Source organism: Hipposideros armiger, unplaced genomic scaffold (assembly GCF_001890085.2).
Source record: "Hipposideros armiger isolate ML-2016 unplaced genomic scaffold, ASM189008v1 scaffold_359, whole genome shotgun sequence".
NCBI classification, from domain to species: Eukaryota; Metazoa; Chordata; class Mammalia; order Chiroptera; family Hipposideridae; genus Hipposideros; species Hipposideros armiger.
Window position 1 is genome coordinate 1,437,256 of NW_017731709.1, and position 24,862 is coordinate 1,462,117.

Genomic DNA, 24,862 nt, shown 5'->3' on the forward strand with positions numbered 1-24,862 from the left:
AGATGAGAACACAGGTTGACATAGGATACATAGTCTGCCCATGATTCCTGAGCTAAACATGGCAGGGCTAATGTTTAAGCCAGATCTTTTTGACTGCCAAGTATTTCTAAAGAGAGAAGCGGGGGGGGATAAAATATATATATATATTAATTTGAGCCTTTCCATGGTACCAGTGTATGGCATTTGTTCAGATTTCATTATATGTGAGCCTCAAACTCAACTAGAAGAAGTCTTTCATCGAGAGTTTAACCATCTATTTCTCATATTAGGGGAAAATTCTACCATTCATGAAAATTGCTTCCTCCAATAGAGCAAGACACCTGAAAACCTATCTTCTTAGAAATTGTAGAAAATTACAGAAATGTCTCTGCCAGTCCTCATCTTTTTCCTGGTGCTAATTTCCTGCTGCACATTTTCATTTGTGTGTTCAGAACCTTTCATCTGCTTTTCAGGGTCCCCCTTGATTCTTGCTTTGCAAGTCTTCCTACATTGAACTGAGCTTAGGAAGTCTTTTATTAGGCCTTCTTGTTCTTTAACTGTGGCTAAGAGTCACACTAAAACAAAGCATATTATTCATGTCATCAACAAAATCCTGATACCACTGTTAAAAGCCTGCACACAGAAATTCTCTCAATGTTGAAGTGAGCCTGAATTGACTTTAGAGATACCCACCAATGTCTGCAGAGATTACCCCCTTGCTGCCTACACATGACATCTCACTCTGGAAGTTTTCTGATTACTAGTGAATCTTCCTTGGCTGCAGAAATGTAATCTCATCTCTCTAAGACCAGATTCTATGTGCTACATACATCAGTGGTTGTCAACCATGGAGGATTTTGCTTCCGCTAACCCAGGGGGTCATTTGGCAATATCTAGAGACATTGTCAGTTGTCACAACTGAAGAGTGGTTTCTCGTGGATACAGGCCAAAGCTCAGGTCAGACCTCCACCCTTTTCATTGCCAAATATCTGGCCCAAATGTCAATAGTGCTGAGGTTGAGAAACTCTGTGCTAGATCACTTCCAACTCTAGACGTTTTTGTTTTCTTTTTATATGGAAATGCGTCCATGAGAAATAGAGCTACCTCAGCATTTATAAGTCCCTGAGGGAACTTTTCCTGGTTCTAGTTCTCTACACACTTACCCAAGCCTGGCTGGCTATTCCAGATGTTAATTGTGTCTCATTATCTTACCGATAATAAAACAGGTAGCCAGAGGCTACATAGTGTGCCAGGATTCACTGTAGGTTGACAAGGTTACACAGTCTACCCATGTCACTGTAGATTTCCATAGTCTGCCAATTTCTAATCTTTCTTTCTTTTTTTTCATATAATAATCTATAAACTGGAAGATTTGGCAATTCTGGGCTTGCAATTGCAGTGGCACAAACTGCTGCAGCTGTGTAGTGAGTGCTTCTACTAGAAGCAAGTGTTTCAGGGACGTGAACTCCAATTTGCTAAGTGTCCAGTGCTCCCCATTGCTTCTCAGGCTCGGAAGCGAAGGTCACTTGACCCCCTTTGCTCATATTTGTCTGCTTCTATAGGCAGTTGAGCCTGCACCTCCTACCATATTTGCTAGTGGGCTGGAAGGCTGAGATAGTAGCTCTTTGTGGTTCCCTTCCTCCTAAATGTCAAGTTTGGAAATGCCATTGAAATTCACTAGGCTGATTGTACACTGAATCATCTTACTAGGTTGAGATCTCATCCTATGTTTTTCAACCTAGGAGTATCCATAAGGTTCTCCGAGAAGTGACTAGAAAAAGAACCAAAGAATAGAAAACCTCTTTTTAAATGCTGTTCATATACCAGCTATGTTACTTACCTCTCTTGCCCTTGAAGGTATCTGAGTCTGCCCTAGGCTTCATTAAATGCAAGCCATGGGCAAATTTAAACAGAGCACTTTTCTAAAATTCTGTCCCAAACTCACAGGCTTATTTTGGCATCTTTGGTCTCCCCACACAAGATATATGAGTTAGAGGAAGCCTAAAAGAAGATACTAAAGAAGAAAATGATACAGCACAGAGCAGATTATCTAAGTCTGCTTCCCCAGAGTAGGAACACTCTCATTTGTGGATCACTGCACTCTTTTCCTGATAAAGAGTCTTATTATCAACTATAAAAATGTCTTCATCACTTTGAACGTCCCATGTTTTGGGCCCAAATCATACACGGTAACACTTTTCCTCTGAAGAACTACTGTGTTAGTGAGAGATGGAAAAGTCATTTCGCTTCCTAATTGGTCAACATCATTTTAGAAGTTTGACTGATAAAATAAAGAATGTGAATTTTAACAATTGGAAAGGTCGAGAGGTAATGAATAAACAAATTATGTCCTATTTATTAAGCCAATGAAAATACGCTGAAACACAATTGGAATTAGTATTAGAATATTGTTTCTGATTATAATAGGCACATTAAAAGTATATTCCCTCCTCCTCCCTCCCAACACACAGAAATCCACATTACAGGGATGATAGCAAAAACAGGTAGAAGATATTGAAAAAGAAACAGTCATCATGTTCATATTAAGAAAAGAAAATAATTGTAATATGTGTAAAAATAAATTTTTCCCATATGCAGAATACCTTAGTGTTTTACTCTACACTTAACTCACAAATAGAAATGAACATAGTAGAGTTTTATTATATCTCAAGATGAAAGATTTAGAATTTAAAAGATATTAATTCACTCCAGGTTATTCTTTAAAAATAACACAATTCCAGTAAGTGTATCAAATAAATTTTATTAGGGTACTGACATGGTAATTCTAAAGTTTATCTCCATATCCTCAAACATCTCATTTGACTACCACTAGAGAACCATTTTAATAAACTAAAAACAAAGAGATAGATCTTTATTTGCTATCATGGGGAAATATCCAAGATATATTACATGAAACAAATAAATACAAAAGCATACAAAAAGAATTTAGATCACTACAGCTAGTATATTATTTGAGAAGAAAAACATATTCATTTATATATGCAAAGAAAATATCCAGAAGAATACAGAGCAATGTTAACAATGATTTATTTCTAGAATATGGTTCTGGAGAGCATAAAAGGCAATAGAAAATGGGATAGTGTGAAATAACCACACACACACACACACACACACACACACACACACACACACACACATATATATGATTTTTATAATTAAATGTAGACAAAGATGAAAATTATAGCTGAAAATATTTTAAAATATGAATAATGAAATGCAATTTAACCTATTATATTAATTAAACAGTATGATAAAAGCATTAGGAAAATAAAAAGTTTAATAGAAGAGCATGTGTATTCATGTATATTTATATATATATTCATGTGAATACATAATCATACATATTACCCATAAGTATACATGCATAAAACTTTGATATATGTGTCTATAAGTATTTAATGTTTTCTAAGTTAGCAAATAAAACATTTCAGAGCTAGCTGTGAATAAATGATAAATGAGTTTGCAGAACTAGGTAAAATTTTTGACAAGGTTAGTTGAATTAATGATTTGCATGGAAAAATGAAACAATGAAGCTATAAGAGGAAAATGAAAATGAATATTTATTTAATATGTTCTGGAGAGAACATTTGTGTTATACAAAAAAGGCAGAAACAATAAAATAAAATATAGAATACTTAAAATATGTGAATTTAATTTTGAATTATACAAACAAAATTCCACCTAAAATAATTAAAAGATAAATAACAAACCCTGAGAAAAACCTCTGTGATGTTTATAGAAGCTAAAGGATTAAAAACTAATTTAAAACCTATAATAAGTCAATAAAAATTATGAATTGGCAAAGAAAATGAACATATAATACAGACAATAAAATAAACAAAGGTGAAACAAATATAAGAAACTATATAAATCATTACTAATCAAAGTGGTGAATACTAAAAAGAATACTTTTATATCTATATTGGAGCAGGTCATCATCAAAAAGTTTTTTAAATGTTGAAGCAGACAAGATGGACTGAAATATCAATATATAATTTTAATCATTAAGTATATTTAGAAAGATATGAATGCACTGGTGATCATTCTAAATTTGTTTATTCCAAAAATGTTGAAACAACCACCTAAACAAAACTGGAACCCATGTACAGTAAAGTAATATACAATATTTTCCACTAACTAAAATTTTTATAGCTGAATGTTTAGTGACGTATAAATATACTCAAAATAGAGTAAGTAAAAATGGCAGATTATAAACAATTTGCTTCTATTACTTTTATTCATGTAACAAAAATAAACAAACGTGTTAGGAAAATGGTAATCAAAAATATATAAAGGCATTTTTCTAGTTTTAATCTTTACGTATTTTGTCATCTTGAATCGAAACTGTACTAATGAAAAAAGTCAGTGTGAAAAATGCATATTAAAAATTGAGCTACACTCAAATCTATACCCTAAAGTTAATTTATACTTTTAAACTTTAAACAAAAAACTTACTAATTTTTCAAGGCAAAAATTATAAAGAAGCTTTTCAAAGAAGAGAGTCTAATTATTTTCAAAAGGCAGAAAATAAACAGAAGCAAAATTTGGAAATGTAGTTGTTTGTTCTTTCAGTAGACATTTATGAAGTTCCTATTCTACAGAAGACATGGAGTGAGGCATTAGAGATATAGTGTCAAACAAAAGCAATCATATATTATCTTCCCTTAGGTAGATTAGATTCATATAGAATTGGGAGACATTAATCAAGACACTAAAGAAAGAAGTGGTGGTGAGCAAGAATGAAAGTGTGATTTGACAACACAAGGGTTTCTGCAGGGGCTTCCAGAGGAGGTGGTGAATGGGAACTAAGTAAGGGGAGGGAGCAACATTCTAGGACTGGGATTATACTATGATGCTGTCAAAGGAGAGAGCATGACAAATAAGAGAAAGAAATGGAGGCCAGTGTAGGGAGTGTGGAGGCTTCCTTGGATGGATATATAAGAGCAAGGGAGTATGATCTGAGAAGCATCTGGGAAGGCAGGGCCAGAGTATTCAGGGCTTTTAAGGTCATGTTAAAGGTTTTACTTTTCATCCTAAAAACAACAGGACTCTATTAAAGTGCTTTAAATAAAGGAGGAGGTTTGGAATACTGTTCTGCCATAAAGAAAAGATGAAATAGTGCCATTTGCGACATGGATGGATCTTGAGATTATTATGCTAAACAAAATAAGTCAAACAGAAAAAGTCAAGAACCACATGATCTCACTGATATGTGGGATATAAAACTGAAAACAACAAAGGAACAAAAGAAGCAAATGAAGAAACAAAAAGTCATAAACACAGACAATAGTTTAGTGGTTACCAGAGGGGAGGGGTGGGGCGGGGATGACAGATGAGGGTAAAAGTATTAAATATATAGTGATGGAAGGAGAACTGACTCTGGGTGGTGAACACACAATGTGATATATAGTTTTAAAAAATTAAAATAAATAAATAAATAAATAAATGAGGAGGGTGGTGTGCACAGTTTTCATTTTGAAAAATGCACCTGTGAGCAACGCAGAGAATAAGTCCAAATGAGCAAGAACTGAGTTAGGGAGGCTAAATAGGGCAAAAAGTTGGCACTAGGGAAGTTAGAAAGACATGGATGGATTTGCGAGACACTTCAGAGGTAAACTCAACAGCACTTCATAATGGATTCCTTACAGAGGTTGACGATGGGGTCAAGGATGAGTCCTATGATTCTGACTTACAGAAATAGACAGCTTCACTCACAAGACAAGAACCACTGAAAGGAAACCAAGCTTGGAAAGAAAGTCCATGGTTTGGTTTAGAAATCGGTTTAAGGTATCTCTTTGATATTTGTCAAATATGAAATTGGTATACATGAGGGGAATTCAGAGAAGAGGTCAAGCAATAGAGAAATAATTTATTTATTGTAAGTATTTAAATAGTAATGCATGCTATTTATGTGGAGAGAGAGAGAATATGAATGAATAATGGTATAAGAGGAGGTACAGGATCGAGACATAGGAATATGGAAAAGGACATGCTGAAATGAAGAACAAATGATCTGAGTATAGAATTCCAGGAAGAAAAACAATTAAAGAAGGAAGAAAAGATGAAGTATTGAATGTTACTGACATATCAAAGTAAAAGAAAGAATTAAAAAAGGGTATCAAATTTAGTGATAATAAGGTCAGCAGCAAACTTAGCAGGAGCTATTTCGATTGCTTGACAGGCTCTGATGACAGATTGTACTGACTTCAGGGATATACTGATTTGTAAGGAAATGTAGACTGGTGTAGAATTTTTTGAAAGACTTTCTATGAAGGGCAAAATAAGATAAGGCAGTAGTAGAGGAAGATACCAGTTTAGGAGAAAATTCTATGTTGTTCATTTTTGAAAGATAAGACTTCAGCGTATATAAAGCCTATTAAAATGATCTAGGTTAGGAACCAGCAAACTCTAAGATATGAGGCAAACCCAGCCTGATGTCCATTTTTGTAAGTAAGGTTTTATTGGGACACAGATGTTTCCTGCTTTTACATATTTTCTATGCTTGCTTTCATGCTATTATGGCAGATTTAAGTGGTTGTGACAGAGACCATATGGCCAACAAGATCTAAAATATTTACTACCTGTTCCTTCACAGAAATATATTGTCAACCCCTGATCTAGATCAAAGAAATAATTTTGCTATATAAGAAAGTAAGAGGTAAGATAAGAACAATAGGTAAAATTACTTAGGATTTATGAGAGTGCTGGTGGAGAGATTCTTTCAGGCAAAGGCAATATTATACCTCGAGAAGTAGGATGTTGGTATAATTCTCTATAGTTTGAAGGTAGTTCTCCTCAAGTTCAATTAAAAACCAATAAATATGAAAAACTTTTGCAGCTATGAACAAGAATAAATGAACTAAAATAAGTAAAATACAAAAAAGACTACAGGAGTTTTATATCTTTAAGGATTAACAATCTTAAGGAAAAGGTACATCTAAAGTTCTAATGCTTTTATTCTAGATTATAAAAGTAGAAATCTAAGAAACTCACCTGCCTCATTTTCAGTTTCTAGTATAGTGATCATAGTGATTTAATGAACAAATATATGACCAGAGAAGATATTTAAGAATAAGTAACTATTACATAAAGTAAATCATTATATGTTAAATTTTCAACAAAATGGGTATTTTTCTAGGAAACTATAATTTAACATTCTGATTCAAAGACACACAAAAAGGCAAAAAAATATGGATAAAATTTATAATTTTTTCTCAGTAGTATATCCAAAAACAACACTACAAAGGCTATTTTTGGTGGATATTTTTACATTTAAAGTAAGTGATAATGTTCATATAATTTTAACTATCTCAGAGTAGAAAAAGATCAATTATTAAATATAATAACTGATAAAGAGAGCATAGTATCAAGCCCCCTTATTAATTAAGACATTTAAAAATTGTAAACAAAAGTAAAGTCTAGGTAAGAATATTACAAAAGAAACAAGCATAATTTATTACAGAAATGTAAATAACATTTAGCATTAGGAAATAAAAATATACAGAGGGTGCCAAAAAATGTATACACATTTTAAGAAAGGAAAACTGTAGTAAAATTTTAATACTCACTATATACTGATAACAAAAGATGAATACAAGTCATGTTTGACTCCTGAAATTGCAAGAAGTGCTCAAAGTGGTTGCCATCAGCGTCCAGATACTTCTGATTATGGCGAACTACTGCTTAAGCAACGTTGACCAAAATGTCCACCAGTGTACATTTTTTTGGCAACCCCGGTATAATTTATAAGATCAATAACTAAAAGGTAGAGAAAAAAGCCATGACTCACAAAAATAGAAAAACAAAATGCCCAAAAGTCATTTAGTAAAACTTCATGTCCATCCTGATAAATGTATATTTTATCAATGAGACTAGAGGTATTATAAATGTGATACATTTTTACCTGAAACAAAATATTTTATTCATTATTGTAAACACAGCATTGAGCCCAGTGTTAACACCTACTATTGTAAGCACAGGATACATTTTTTTGGATAAATAAATGAATGAATAAATAGAATGATAAAATGGACAAAAACACCAGAAGCAGTCTCTGTTAAAATTAGGAATAAAAAATGGTGGTCCAAATCACCATAATTATTTCATATTATTCTACAACATTTAGTCAATAGAATATAGAAAAATAAATAAAGTAGCAATCACAAAGTTAACACTTTTTGTATTTTATAAAATTAATCTTAACTAGGAAAAAAATTTTATTAATTAACTGGAATCAATTGATTTGGTCAAATATTGATAATAGTTACATAGACACATATTTACCCGTATGTTCTTACATGTGTATTAGAATTTTAAAATAAAGCAAATCAACTCATCTTTATTGGGGATCTAAGAAATGGGTAATATAAATGGAACTATATGCCATTTTTATACTATCCATAACTTTTCCTTTTGACAACTGTAGAGATTTCAATTATTTCCTTATGGATTCATAGATCTATATAATCTCAGTCAAAAGGGTGTGTGAGTGTGTGAGTGTGTGTGTGTGTGTGTGTGTGTTCAGTAAAAAAAAAGAGAAAGATGAAAAATTTTATTTCAAATAAAAATAGCAAAGAATAACCAGGACAATTGTTAAAAATATGTACAATTTAATAGTAGAAATAAAGACACATTTATAAAAACTAAAATATATTTTTAAACTCTAATAGTGTAAAAATATGATTCTGATACCAGAATAGAGAGTGAATCCATGGGCAAAATACAGACAGAACAAAATTAATGTGGATATATGAAATTTTTACTTTAATATTAGGTAAAACATGCTGGGAAAAGTATGATTTTTTAGTGAGAAAAAACAACTAGGTCTATGTTTCACATAACATACTAAAGAATATTTTAGGTAGATTAAAGAATTAAATGTAAATATAAAACTACAGAGGAAATGATCAAAAGTAGTGAATGTTTACTTACACACAGGATGGGAAAGGCCTTTTTAAAAATAAAAGCAATGAATGAAAATTAGTATTATTATAGATTTCATGACTATAAGTATACCATGTTTCAAAATAAGAAATCTACTAATATCACATATATAAAAAAAAATTCTTCTACTGCTCTCAAGCTGAAGATGTAAATATTAAACACTAAGAATGTGTCAATTTGTTAAATAAAAATATAATAATGTTGGTGTATATGTGAAAAAATGATAAGTCATACAATTCATGTTGTAATACAAATATATTTGTGAGAGAATGATTTGGCAATACGAGTTAACTTTAAAGTTTTCATTATTTTGACTATGAATTTTTTTTCTAATCTATATAAATGGGGAGGTCACTGAAGAAATATAACAGTGAAACAAAGCATCATAAATGTCCAACAAAAGGAAGATATAAGTAAAATGACACATCTTAGGGATGTAATTTCAAAGAATAATATTTAAAAAGTGATTCTATTCATTACAAAATTTGAACTTCAAAGTAAAAATATATAAATATATATAGTTTTCAATGTCAAATTAATGTTATAAACACCCATACAGACATAGATGTGCATATGATAAATGAAAACATAGCACAAATTTTAAAGTACTTTCATTGCATAATGGAAGTTCTGATAATTTTTTTATTTTTATAAATAACCTCACGTTTTTAACATTTTCTATAGAACTGTTCATTTATAATTAGAAAATAATAAAAATAACATGTCTGGTTAATCCACAAAATTATACTTGTTCATATTTCAGAACGATATTTATCACTGTTTACTAGAAGAGGAATAGTCTGACAACATTAATAAAGTAGTATGTTTGCTTTTGTTGATTAATCACTATGTTCCAGTAAGTTTCCAGAAAGAAATACAACGATGGAGAATGGATGCTATCTTCTTTCTAAGACAATGATCCTCGCCAATCTTCATGTTTTGGGGGAGAATTATATACACATTCTCAAGCAAGATGTTATGCCAAAATTAAAGGGGCAAAAAGTTGAAATATTGATTTAAAATCATCTCTTATCCCCCAGTCATTTGAAAAAAGACAGGCCATCAGTGCAGAGAGAGCCAATGGCATTATGATTTGCAAAAGGTTAAACATGTACATATATATTTTATGTTCTCTTATTTTTCAAGTTTCAAGGCTGGAGTTGAAAAATTGATCCTCAAAAAATGTTTTAAAAATCGAATTAGAATGCTGTAGACCACATCTCAAGAGGTAAAACTGATTGACAACCTGGCCAATGGAGAGGAGGGTAAAGAGATTGAGAAAAGTAAGGTCAGGATTAATGGCTCTGTTGTCACTCTTTGCTGCAGGTCAGAAATTACAGTGGGAACAGCTACCACTGAGCTGGCAACCCTAAATACAATGGGAAAAATGAAATCCTCCATGGCATGCACCTAGGGCCAGCACTGAATTGCCATTGACAAGATAGGCGTGTTTACCATAAGGGACACAAAAGTCAAAGTAGTAATAAAAATAGTTTGATTGAAAAGCAACCTATGATGTTGTCTATTAATTCCCAGTGTCCTTAGAAAAAAATATATGAGAAGTCTACTAAATTCTTACTTGATCTGTATAAGTGGAAGAATGCTAGGTCAAGCGAATAGAAGTCCAACTTGAATCACCAAAAATAATAATAATGATAATAACAAGTCATAACCCCATAAGCAAAAAAAAAAAGAATAGAAAAAAAATTAGAAAGAATCTTTCTGATTTCTGGCCCAGACTTGAGCCAGTTTACAGATCCAGACCCCTTGGAATGAAATGCAGGTCTGACACTCTTGAGGAAAGATCCTGCTAAACTATGAAACATGCATCCGTACTCTAAATCTTTCTCCTGGCCTTCCCCAAAGGAACATACAGCTATTTACCAAGGGGACTGTGAATTGGGGAAAGTGAATTAAGCAAACTTTGGGGGATTACTGGACATTGTCCCTGAAGTGAGATTAAAAATGTCACCCGTGGTTCCCTAGCCAGATTGGGGGGCTCATGGTGATGAATGGAGTTTTGGTTCAGGTCCATCTCACAGTGATTCTAGTGGGTCCATGAATCTATCCTATGTTTTTTTTCCTAGCTCCAGAATACATAATTGGAAGAGACATACTCAAAACCTGGCAGAATCCCAAATTTGGAGTAATTCCACCTTTCCAATTACAAAGAAAACAACGTGTAGTCTTCTCTAGCAAAGATAGCATTTTTCTTTTGGATGCAGGATGTTTTGTTTTTGTTAAGAACCTGTAACCAGTGGTGCCCTCTATTTCACAGCACACAATAGTATCACAGCATGTATTCTAAGGGGAAACTTAAAAAAGAAATGCATTTCACTTTAGAATGTATTACAAGTATTGGGACAAAAATAGGAATTATATAATAATACACTTATGCAAAAATAAGAGCTCATTTTATATTTAACCAAATATGCATGCTACAGAAATATCAGGTCTTCTTAAAAATCACATATTAACTTATTCATAAGGAATACCCTATATACGGTTTGAAAATTCCCACTCGTTGAAGAAACACTTTGAGAAAATTAAAACTGCTTCCATTTGTTAAGAAAATGAAAGGAAGGGCAAAACTTGATCAGACTGGAAATTTTTAAGTTGTTTCTATTAACCCATTTCTTCTTTAGAGTTAATACCAATACAGAAATTGGAAATGCTGCTTTCTTTGAAATGTGAATAAAATGTTCAGCTAAGGGAGTATTTTACAAATCCCGGGGTATTATTTAAATATTAGTGTATCTGGTACCCAAACTAAATTACAGCTCAGACAAGGAACTGAAAGGTCAGGTTTATTGTTCACTTTAGTAAAAATGTAACCACAACACTTGTTTCTACATCAGGGAGTATTATAACCATCATTATAATAATAATAACAATGAAAATAATACAGCCACATTGTATTCTGCATTTTTCAGTAGACAATAGGGCTTATGGCTAATAATCATTTATATTTACACTGAAGCTTTTTATGCAGGGATTCAGAATGGGTTTTGAATAGTAGCTCATTAATCATCGCAACAAGTTAGTTGGAAAGTTATTATCCCGGTTCAATAGATGGAAAAATTATATCACAGAAAGGTCAGGTATATATTTACTTGTCCAATATTATAGAAGTAAAGTGAGTCAGTTTCAAATCTCTGAGACCTCTTTTTCACCCCTCGATCTGACTACTGGACCAATGCAATTTTGGCCCATGTTGTGGTTTGACCACCAACCTGAAGTACTTTAAAGCTGACCTCTCTGCTATTACTTTTACAGACCTACAAACACAGAAAAAAATAACAATTTTTCATCTATGAAGACCATACTAAAAAAAAGACTCAGGCATAATTAATTTATATTTCTATTTTTGTAAAGTCTTATTAGAAACATTTAACAATAGTTGGTGTCAATTTAAAATTATAAATACCAAATACTTAATAGTGAAGTGTATCATCATCAAATTTACGCTAAAACAAACAAGAAATATTTTCAGGGCTTCATGTGAACATAAATGGATTTAATAAGAGTCAGTTAAAGCAAACAAAAAATCACCTTTCAATAATCCCCAGTACCACCAGTAATTTGACCTCGAGGAGAATATTAAAGAACCAGTGTAAAGTGACTTCATGGAGGAGGGAGGAATCGAAAAATCAAACATAGGATTTATACTCAAAGACTGTTGCTTGGTTTTCTGTTGAAACAGTTTTAATGAAATCACTGTAATTTCAATGTTTTATTTGATGATAGTTAATTTGAAAAGAAGACAGGAAAACAAAAATTGTTATCCTTCAAAATGAAAGTACACAGTGACTATAAATTAAATGCATTGACTTTTGAAAATCAAACAATTTCAGTCATTTTTCCTCTATGTCTGTATCATTTGCTGTTTCAAAATTAGTGTCCATATAGTTTTTCTCTAACCTTTAAAAATGAACCCCAAATCAATTCATGACTCTACATATTCCTATTTAGACATATACATTTGCTTACTGAGATCTTAAGAGTGAGTTTTCTTAAACAAACCCATCTATATTCATATTATCTTGTCTGCTTTGAATACTCAAATATACTATAAAATTAATAGTTTTTAGTTTTTAAATTTAATATTTGAAGACCCCAACCATTGAAATATTAGATAAAAATGATAATTATAAACTTGTGTAGAAAATTTTGTTTTGATGTTATAGTTATGTTCCATACCCTAAAATTCCCTTTTAAAACCAAAGTGATGAAAATGTTTACTGCACCTCAATTTCTTCTACTACAAGAATTTACGTTTCAAAAAAAAAAATGAAAGAAAAAAAGATAAACGTTCTTTGTAGGTGTCATGATTACATCTTTACCCCTAACTCTGATGTCTGAAAATTCAGTAAATACACAGAAGACTGAAGTAAAGGAGAGAAAAGAACCTTCCAAGAGATAGTGGTATGGCCGCCCCAAAATTAGAAAACAATCATAAGTCAAAACAATGATAGAAGAAACAAAATTATTTTGATGTCTTTAAATTTTTCTTAATGTCTCCCCTAATTATTTACTTTTGAAGCAATTCATGTGAACTGAACAAGTTAGTAAAGAACAGGGTTTATTCAAAAGTATAATAGATATCACTGTACTATCTGTGCAATATATATTTCAGTTTTTCAGAAATAGTTATGTGGGCTATATATATGGGCATTTGCTTTTACATGGTTGTTTAAATGCTATTTTATTTCAAAGTTACTTTGATATTTATGTTTCAGAATACCATTTTTATAATATTAAAACATAAGTATCTCATTTTCATGTACAAACAATAATGCTAAATGTCACAATCTAATTTAGCTTTGCATGTGTTTATTATTTATTTGATATCCAGGTTTCAGCTTTTGTTCCATGTTTTTCTTTTAGCAAGCTTATTCTCAATTTTTGGACAAGATTTTTTCGGATATTTTTTTAATATTCTCACTATTACTTTAATCTTTCCTTACTGTGTATCATCTTTGCTATCATTTCATTCTCAAACCTTATTTTTACAAGTATTACAGTATGGAAAGTTTGACTGAAAGTCAACTATCTTTCTTTTAAAGGACTAATTTCCCATAGTCACATTGGTTTAGACCTTAATTTCTCTTGACAGTGAAAGTGTTATTTTTTAAAACTATTTAGCAGGAGAATAAATTATAGCCTTGGCACATATCGCGCAGTTTCAAGCATATTAAAGCAGTTTATTAAAAAGCCAGTGATTTTGATACTATAGGAAATACTGTGCTTTTTCTCAACCTTCCTTAAGCTACAGTTAAGATTTTAATGGCATAGTGCATGAGAAAAATATCCTCATAATTTCTCTCTCAGTTTAAGAATACTGAGATTTCATTAAAACAACCCAATAAATGATAGTCTTTTGATATAATAAAAAGCAATTTTAATTTGTAGGACATATTCAACTACACTTTCATGCTTTTCACTGATCGAAAGACATACTAATTTTTCAAAACTGCCATTAATTGGTGACATACAGGTTGCCACTGTCTCACTTTGATTTAGTGACTCATGAAACTCAAGGGACATGAAAATTCTGATGAGTCCCCAATGATAATATTACCAAGCAACTTGCAAAGCATAAAGCTATCTATAAATGTAGCTCTTGAGAACTAGGACTAGATTTTATTGAATAGAGAAAAGTTTCAAAAAGAAAAATTCTGGAATCATGCGAAGATTGCTGAGATGTGTCAAACACTATACATTTGCCAGACATCTCAACTTGGGATCTTAGAGAAAAACCAATTGTTAAACCTTGTCCATGAGATGCAAATAGGAGCTAATTCTAGCAAAAGGAATTGAACCCTTTACTGTCAGTTTAAAATCGTTCCTAAATTAACATGTCAGGCTTCTTTGGCAGCTGTCAGTCTTCACCACTACCATCTGCAGATTCTAATGAAAACTCTAGTCACAGATAGATTTTAATTGGATCAAATTCAGACTATAGATTTTTTAAAAAGAAGTCATATTTTAAATACTTTCAAAATAACTAGTTATTTGGCAGAATTTAAAAGATTTTTACATTTGTGTGTGTCTTCTCATGTGTGCACGTGTGTGAAAACGTGCCTGTGTGTTAGGTACTTTCCCCTCAAGCACAAAGAAATTATTTGGCTGTTCACGTAAATGGGCTATTTGTTTTATTAACTCTAGAAGTTCTTTCTTTTCTCATTGACAATGAATATAAATCGCTCAGTTTTTTTAGTATATCCATCTTCCTCTTGTGGTTCTGGGAATGATCAGAGAAATTTTACAGAGTTGACGACTCTGAGGAATTGTTTTGATTTGGAATATATTATGCTAGTTGAATACACTCTTAAGTGATGGGTCGCAGAGAAATGAAGTAACTAGTCCAAAGTCACACCAAAAATGGCAATGTGTAGTTTAAAATCTGTTGTTTTTTTTTAAAAAAAGAATATTAGACAATCTAGACATAAGATACTTGGAACTTTAGAGAGATTCAACATTTATCTTAAGAAGTATGCTCCTGACATACAGATTCTGGTAATTTTAACCCTTATTTTTCACTAATACTTCAAATCTTCAAAATGGACAAAAAATTTAATGGCAATACATTTATAGTCTCTCTCTCAGTATATGAACGCATACACATACTTACAAACACACACATATATACACACATAAATATGCTTTATATGAATATACAAAGTATACTTTCAATTATAATATTTTCACATGATACAATAGTCAGTATATATATAATTAAAATAAAGTTTATTTTCTATAGCTTTATATTGGTAAAGTGTAAAACTCTATGATACTCATCCTGCTTTACTTAGAATCCTCTTTGAACATATTACGCTTTTCCAGTTCTTAGAAATTCATTCAGTATACTTCAAAATGTCAATTTCTAAAGTTTAGGGAGATGTTAATAAACCCTTAAATCAACAATTTGGACCTGACCTAACACATTCAATAAATATAAATGTAAACTGTTAGAAATGGTCTATACCACCCACTGCACAGCAGTGAAAGAAATAATATAAGCCCAAAATAACCCATATATTTATATTTTACATGATTTTGAAGAGTATAACCAAAATATCAGGTATTTGGAAAATATATATCTAATGTCACCTATACTCCCATTTTCCTAATGACAGCACTGCTAGCATTTTACAGGATCATTAAACTTTATATCTTAATTACTTTACTTTTAAAAACCCTAGATAGAGGATCTCTTTAGAGACCACTTTCATTCATATTAAGGTTTTACCAATTTCATTTTTTTAATTCAAAAGACAAACTTGAAATGACTTATTTGATAAATGTTGTTGTGATTTTCAGTTGATAAACATATCCTGGAAGAACCAAATTTTCAAAAATGTCTCCTATATAATCTTTACATGTAATTTTGGTATATAGAATGAAGTAATTTCATAATTCCTGTAATATTTTTAGTGAGATAAAGCTATGTCAAGTTCACAAGTTATTTTCAAAAGTAAGTAAGTATTAGCAATTTTCTCTTTTAATGACACCTAAGTTTTAGGCAAAACTGTATCCTTTTGGCATTAAGGTCTCTTTACTGAGCACATATTGAGGACAAATTAAATGATTCAGTCCAACTGAACACACTGATCCACTCAAAGTATGATGCTTGAGATGTATGTATCTATTAGAGTTGTGCCATATATCATATTAATTATTCATAACTATCTACTCTATTCCTCTTTTATAGATATAAGAGGTTTTTACTGCCTAAGTTATTATAATATTCTCCTTCAATTTATTAGCATAGGATGTACACATGGATTTTTCAAAATTAAAACTTGTAAAGAATAGAATCAGTTATACACTTTGTAAACCGCATGCTATATTTGTGCCGGCGGGGGAGAGGGGGTCACAAACACCATTCTAACCATAAATCTTAATATTTTATTTTCTTCTCAAAAGAAATAGACAAAATTAATATTTTAACTATAGTTAGATCATGATAACTGAATATAACATCAGTGTATAAGTGGAATTTTCAGTTTAATAAAATTTTTTTCAAGGCACTACTCTTAGAAAATTAGCATTTTGTGCTAAGTTTCCTAGTTAAATATTTATGGCTTTATTGGGTATTGTTTGACATTTTGAATTAAAAAGAAAAAGCTACTTCACAAAATTGTATTATAAATCTATTTTTCTAAGCTGTTGATATGTAAGGTTTATGAAAACAACACCAGACTAAAACCAAGCATACCTCTACTATCCTAAAAAAGCATAATCTTGGGCAATCTTTCCTTTCTCTTGACTTCATTTTGTAGAAAACTTTTCTCAACAGGAGGAATTTTACTCCAACATGACAAAGAAGAGAAAATTATGGTCTTTTATAACAAGTTTAAGAATTTGCTTTTTCTCATATCTTATATCCACCTATAACTGTAATACGCTGCACATCCTGTCAGAAAGAGAGAGTGGTGGCAGTCATGTTTGTTTTTGTGTGTTTGTGATTCAAACCAAATTAATGTTCATTTATATGTAGCTTTATTGGACCCCTAACACTCAAAAGTGAAGCTATGGTCTTAAATGTATAGCCTACCCTTTTTCCCCTTTTCAGGCATGGAGAGTTTGACGTACTTCAGTAGGACTGCCGTTTTGAGTCAATAGCATCAGTACAATATTTAACTAAATTCTTCATTACTTAACACCTAAATACCATGTTCATTGTTCATCCCCAACAATGTCACTGCAATTTCCTGATGATAAACTCCATTCTACATAACATATAATATCAAAATGTGTTTTCAAGCTGTGTGTTTTACGGACTAACGTAGGTTTTTATTTTGTTCCTATTATGATAATGTCTGTGGTCTCTGAAGGAATAATCTCTGGAATTTAGGATCTCTGAAAAGGTTTTAAAGCCACTGTTCTCAATCCTAGTTCTTCAAGAATCTTTCTTCTTTTGGGGGGATTCTTATAAATAGAAATCACCATTTTACTACAAAAGTCAAGAGAAAATGAATGAAGGGATCTGGATTTTTCTTTCCTTCTTATATTACTAGCTTTTAAAAGGATCTCAAACTATCAAAAGAATCTAGAGTAAAACAGGATGAATTTGTTTTACTAATATTCACATATATTGTATAAATGTCAACCTACAATAAAAGCATCAAGCCTTGTTAGATTTTACATAAAATATTTTATTCTCTAATTTTTAAGAGCAATTGTGTGTGCAGGTTTGTTTTAAGGATTTATTATCTAGGATTACTTTTCTCATTTTCCATCATGGACAAAAAAGGAGAAACTGAACTCTGAAGAATAGCTCAATATTCCAAATTATACTGAGTTGGAGATTATTTCAAACTCATTGCTTTGTCTGAGAACATTTTCATTAGCATCTGCATTTAAAGTATGGAAAGATTTGGGTATATTATCTAAGAGCAAATTATATTTTCCAGCTGTTATAACTAGTATTAAAGTAGGCCATCTTCAAATACTCATTAAAACTTTCTTTTGAAAAAGTAGTATCTGATATTGGATACTAAGATGACATCGTGCCAGAAAGTTACCTCTCTTTTCTAGTTTATTCCAGCAACAAGGCCCCGGCCGTCAGTCTTTGCACTTTTTGGTCAACTTTACCAAGAAAATAATTATTTGCAACTGGTAATACTTATTAGCAGGTTGAAATATGTGACTATTTTAACTATTATGACTATTCACAAACATGTTCCTATAAGTGATCTTTAAATTAATAATCAGAAACTGGTTCCAAACTTCTTCTCATGAAAATGAAAATAGTATAACATGAAATGTCCTCATGTGAGGCTAATATTACAGAAAGGGAAAAATACCCAGAACTCAAATCTCTCTCTTTTTATTTATAAATATTTGTAACACTTAGTTTTGGGTAAGTTTAACAAGAATACACATCATTTCTTTTGGGGATGACAGCAACACTGACAGACAGTCCCTGTTATGCCTGTCATTATGTTATTGCTAAATCATCCACGACATCATGACCTGATTTTAGTTTCCACGGACAAAGTCAAAACATGGAGTTTAAGTTTCATTCTGATTACATACAAATAGCCAGCACTTCAGAAAACCTTTGAAAAGTGATCTATGTCCAGTAATTAAAAAAAAAAAAAAAGAAAAGGAAGGAAGTGGGGGAGGAAGGGAAGGAGGGAGGGAGGGAAGGAGGAATAAATGGATGGCAGTGAAGGGGAAGGGGGAAAGTGGGAAGAAGGAAGAAAGGGAGGAAGACAGACATCTTTAAAAGCCTAATACTATTACACAGTGGGCCTCTGACATTCTCTACGCTGGTATAATAACTAAATGGCAAGTAACACAAAAACAGTTATCCCTGTGAGATCCCTGTTGCATGCTTTAATTAAAAACTAAAATGTACAACAAAATCAACCCTTGGGTAAATTGCTCTTTGGTTTAAATCGTCATTACCTCCTGGAATTTTGGTAAAATCACTTTGTTTTTAAATTAATCTGACCCCTCCTTTACTCCATTACAAAAGTCAAACAACAAGAACCAGACATAAATTTTAGAATAAAAGAATTTTGTTTGTGTAGATGTGTGTTAAGTCCAACCCATGTATACAAACTGCTAAAAATAAAAAAAAAATTAAAAAACCAGATGTTGTAACATAGTGCTTTATTCCAACTTAATCTCATCCTTGAATGAACTTCCTTCAAATTTCAACCATAAAGGGGGAAAAAAAAAAAGCAAGAAAAAAAAAACCAGTCAATTCCTGGTGGTTGTAATTTAATTAAGTAACCTTTCACACTGAGCAAAACCCAAAAGCAAAAGGGTCATTAATCTTTCTAGTGATTAGAGACACCTCTAGTGCTTCAAACATTTACCTCTCCTTCCCCGCAGTAGAAATGCTTTTAGGAGGATCATGGTTCATACCTCACATTCCCTGGAGCCAGAGATGGTATATGTGCAGGGCCCAGATCCATTAACGGATATATCCATGGTCTCAGAGTTTGTAGGCTTGTAGTCCACGTAATACTCCTGTAAAGGGGAATTCATTTGTCTTTCAGACTCTCTGGTCTTTTTCCGCCGCCTCTTCATAAGAGAGTGCTGCTGAAGTTGTTTCATGCTGGCTGGGTAGCGTTTCCAAGACACATAGATAACCAAGAGAATCATGGCTACCGAGAGGAAGAGCGCCACGCTCCCTGCAATGATTTTGTGAAATGAAACATGCTCATACTCTTGCTCGGACCCAGGAATCTGAAACCCTGGGGAGGGGCTTGGTGTTTCAAGGGTGGGCTGGGTGGGGTCAGATTTGGAGATTGTAGGTTTAGGGATGATCAGAGGCTTGTGGGGAGTTTGGGGCACCAGGTGGGCTCTTTCTGTGTTGACCACCTGAACTTCAGAGCAGATATTATAGGTTTCTACTGCATCACTAACCTTTTCACCCTGGATATGCTTAGGTCCTGCACATATCATGGTGCTTTCCTTATTTCCTTTGAAATTCTTAAGCCAATAAAATAGAGGACAAATGCTCCGACTGCATTCCCACATATTTCCAGACAAAGTGATGGATATCAATGATATCCACGCATTGACAGTTTCCTGTGAGATGTTGGTAAGCTTGTTGGAATCCAAATTCAATTTTTGCAAATTGGGCAGGCATTTAAATGTGCCCGGCTCGATTCCTTGGATGTCATTCCCTGATAAATCCAAGTTGTGTAAGGAACTCCAAGTCCATGTCAAGCCTTGGCTAATGGAGCGGATCCTGTTCCACTGTAAGTAAATTGAGCGGAGGTTGAAGAGACGTGGAAAATGAGCAAAATTGATCTTGGAAAACTGATTGTGCTCCAAGTGGAGCTCCTTTAACTTCAGGAGGCCAGCAAAAGCATTTCGGGACAAGCTGCGAAGACGATTGTAACCCAAATCCAGGAAGTCAAGATTTCGGCAGTCTTGAAAAACTCTTATGGGCACCGTCTTTAATGAGTTGGATCTCAAGTGCAAAATGATGAGCTTCCGAAGGCCTTTAAATTGTTCCGATTGCAATGTCTGAAGCTTATTGTAGGAGAGGTCCAGGTTGCGGAGATTGGGAACGGGGTGAAAGGTTTTATTGTGCAGATAGGTAATTTTGTTGGAGCTTAGAATTAATTCTTTCAGTCTACGGATGCCTTGAAATGCATCTTCATCCACTGAGCTAATGTAATTATGGTCAAGATAAAGCCATATAAGCTGGTTAAGGCCGGCAAACTGATTGGATTTGAGTTTCTGAATGCTGTTGAACCTTAATGATAAGCCTTGTGATCCTCCAGAAATGTTCTCTGGGATATCTGCGAAAGCATGAGACTCACAGTACACAATTTTGCCATCGCATCTGCAGTTCTTTGGGCAAGCTCTCTGAGCCCCCGTGAGCATAACAAGCAGCAGTGTAGAAAGTAGCACTAGCACCACACGCATGCCTCTCAGCTGCGTAATTAAACGGAAACCTACAACGTTAAAAGAAAACAAATGCACACTGTAAAGCTATTAATATAAATCACCACGAGCTTACCAATATCAGGGGCGTTTCATCTCGTATAGTAATGGGACAGTTGATTTAAGAACAAAGTGTCTCACGTGTTAAAGCCTTGTTGTGTTCAGTGTTGCATGTTTGCTATTTAGGTTTCATTCTTTCTTCCTTGATGTGCAAATCGCCACAAAGCTGGAGAACCCAGAAAAGCTTTCCCGAGTTTCAGGAGTTCATGTGCACATCAACACTGAAAAGCACAGAGCCTGTCGTATCACTTAATGACGACGCTTTAATAACAATAATATGTGGCTAGTCACTCTGTGGAAGACCAGTACCAAAAGGAAGAATGCTAAGTCTTCTGGGAATGGCAAAAATGGGACTTACTAAACCCCTTACTTGTACATCTTCCCTAGTTGAACAAGCAGGCTGTGATTTGGCAAAAGAGCACCAGGAAGCTATCAAGGTAACCCAAGTTTGCCCTGCCTGAAATTGTAACCTTATTGCATAATGGAAAAACAATATATGAGCTCTGAAAAAATAGCACTGGGACTAACATGGGCAGCCAATGAAGCATGGTATGAAGACTGATAACAGTGCCAGGTACTTGCAATGTGTTAATAAGCATATGTGCTTTCAACATTCAGGAGGAGCCACTGTCTGTGGCTCTCCTGCCCAGTGATACAGCCACCCAGAGCCCTGACTAGTGATTACACAGAACACGCCAAAGTTAAGATCATCACATTCCTATTAAATATTTGCATAAAATGCAAAAGAATCTTGCGTAGTATTAGCTTTACTGTTATTTTTAGCACAGTTGCTTTTGCAAATGTGGGGAATAAACAAGTGGAGAAGCCACAAACTACCACTCCCTTCCCCCCATCCCAACCTGCTCAAATTTCTCACTGACTTTTTTTTTCCTCCCCTACCTCCATTAACTTCTTCAGGAAACCTGCATTAACTTCAGGAAACCTGCAAAGTTGGAATCTATTGCACTTACGCTGCATTTCCGAGTCATAGTATCTAAAGGGACTTCTTTCCTCTGTCAACAGTAGATTTATTATTGCTTAATGGTAGGAAAAAACCCCCAAAACTACTGTGTGCTGCGGTTTCTTTATTTCTCTTAAATATTCATATTTTTAACCAAGAGGCAATCAGCCAAAGCCCTAATAAAAAATAAAAAAAACAAGAAACAAAAAACTCTCCTTTTACTCAGCTGGTTAAGTTTTTTTTTTGTGTTTTTTTTTTTCTATTTGAAACCTGATCTTCTTGCTTTCTGTCCTCTTGCCAGCTCCAGACTCATTGAAATACATTCCAGCTCTCCCAGACAGGAGAAGGGGGGGTGGGGGTAGGGAGAGAAAGCCAGTCACACTTGAAAAAATAAGACTGGCAAATGACTGCTGGAAATTTAGAAGCCGTGTTCAGGATACAGCTTCAAAGATAAGATAAGCCCTTGTGCGACCTCTGATAAAGTAGCGACCCCACCCCTACAGACATGGTAAAGTGGTAACAATCTTCCTGACAGTGACCAGAAGAAATACAAGCGTGGTTAATATTATCAAGAAATAGAAGCAAACACAGTGTTTATCTCATGCTCAATTCCCAAGCTGTGCATACGCATACAGAAGAGACAGTTTTAAAGATTATTTCTCTCCAGTCTAAATCCGTGTTACGCATTTACAAATTAAAAAATAATAATAAAATAAAAAAAAACTATGAAAAGGAAAATGATCTAAAAATATAATAGCAACTATAGTGAGTCAACTGGAAAACTCAGGGGCTGCTGCTTTTTGCCTGTTCCCCGTCTTTTCTCAGCTGATGCCACGACTGAGGATAGGAAGCCGAGGCGATCAGCTTTGCTAAGAAGAAAACAACAAAAGTTCACTTACCCATCCTTTGTCATCCAAAAAAACGGCTCCCCCCCTCTCAGCTTTCTTCTTATTTGGTCTCCAGGGCTGAAAGCATCACCACCTTCATGACACAGTGCGGCTGTCATTCACACCGCTCGCTCGGATCCCGCATGTGAGCTAGCAGCCCCATACAAACTTCCCCGGAGAGGACAGGCAAAAAAATATATATATACATATATGAAAAAAAAATCAGCAAGGGCTGGCATGGGGGCAGGGATAAGGAAGCCGTGGGGGGTGGGGGGGAAGTCCTAGGCTCTGAGGACCATTGTGTAAGTCACCAGAGACCCATCAGCAGTAATTGGCAATCTGTGCAGAAGAGCTACAGCACGTCTCAGAGGTAACCAACTTCTCTGTAAAAAGAGAGGAGGAAAAAAAAAAAAAAGAAAAGAAAAAGAAAATCTTCAGAATACCTGGCATTCCTTATTGTGCTGGCTTTTGCCATCCCCAGATAAAGCAATTCATCCTCTGGATTTTCAGTTCTTGAAGCAAGTAGGCCTCCTGTGCTGTATGAGACCCCAGTTTAAAAGCTATGCAGGCTAGGTTTATCCATTTAGCTGGTCAGGTTTAAAGTGTTTTGTAGCTGTGCTGAGAGGCAGCCCTTGTCTAATTCAGAAGGCTTTCCAGAGACTGATGATGCTCAGAGCTTGTTGGTGCTAATGCTTGAGTTTGTGATACACTGAGTGCCCTCCGCTGGAGAAAACAGATTGCACATTAAAGACGGGAACAAGTGAGCCTGTCAGTGGTGTGCAGCCTTCCCTCTCCCAGAAAGGGAAATTAAAGGCACAGGATCACTTTTTTCCCCTTCAATAATACCTATTATGAAAGGTTTATGCCGAGAGGTACCATTCAGTGATATCATATATTTAGCAAAACACTGCTTTCTAAATATTAAGCAACTAATTTTTAAAAGTTGCCTTGACCTGATTTTTATTATTTTTTATTGTACATGCACATATCACAGGGAATTTACCTTTTTTCAACAACAGAAATAATTTGAGTTTTCTTTTTGTTGCTGTTGGTTTTATTTATTTACATTTTTTAAACAAACCACATACACAAGCAATCTTAGTCAAGAGAAAATGTATTCAGATCACTTTTAAAGGTGGTTACGTTGAATAATTTTAAGTCTAATTTTTTTAAATTCCCACCTTTTGATCATAAAATAAATTTGCAATTTTGTGCATTGTGCTCAATAATCTAGATCATTACTTTCTAAAAGTGTAAATTCTTAGTCTTCAAGCAGTCACCTTCAATACTATTTTACCAAAGGTAAACTGAGACTCAATGTTAGATAAGAGTAGAATTTCAGCTTGTTATCATTAGTGCAGTTACATTTTTTAAAAACTTGTCTACATTTATAATGCAATTTTTTTCTCAAGCAAATCACTTATAATGTGCGTTTCCAGAAAAACAAAAGTATGTATGTTCTACATCATTGTTGTATTTCTCTAAAATGTGCTGGGTATCCTCAGAACTAGGAGGGATGAAATAATGAAATACCTTAGCTATGTTATTTTCAAAACCCTGCACACTTTTTCTGAACCTGTACTGAACTTTG

The 24,862-nt window shown here is 33.5% G+C and overlaps 1 protein-coding gene across 4 annotated transcripts in view; it reads right to left on the reverse strand.

Annotated features, from left to right (window-relative positions):
* LRRTM4 (leucine rich repeat transmembrane neuronal 4) overlaps positions 1 to 23,969 on the reverse strand; it is a 719,031-nt gene extending 695,062 nt beyond the window's left edge. For 3 of the 4 annotated variants that reach the window (XR_002126148.1, XM_019661727.1, XM_019661728.1), the window contains exons 1-2: positions 23,284 to 23,969; positions 19,828 to 21,374 (exon numbers count right to left, since the gene is read on the reverse strand). Coding sequence is in view for 3 of the 4 variants with exons in the window: in XM_019661727.1 (XP_019517272.1) it covers positions 19,828 to 21,374; positions 23,284 to 23,287 (1,551 nt within the window). In the remaining variant the exon portion in view is untranslated. Of the gene's footprint in view, positions 1 to 19,778; positions 21,375 to 23,283 lie in introns of all 4 variants that reach the window. The other variant, XM_019661729.1, reaches the window with a different exon arrangement.
* Between the last annotated feature and the right edge of the window lie 893 nt (positions 23,970 to 24,862).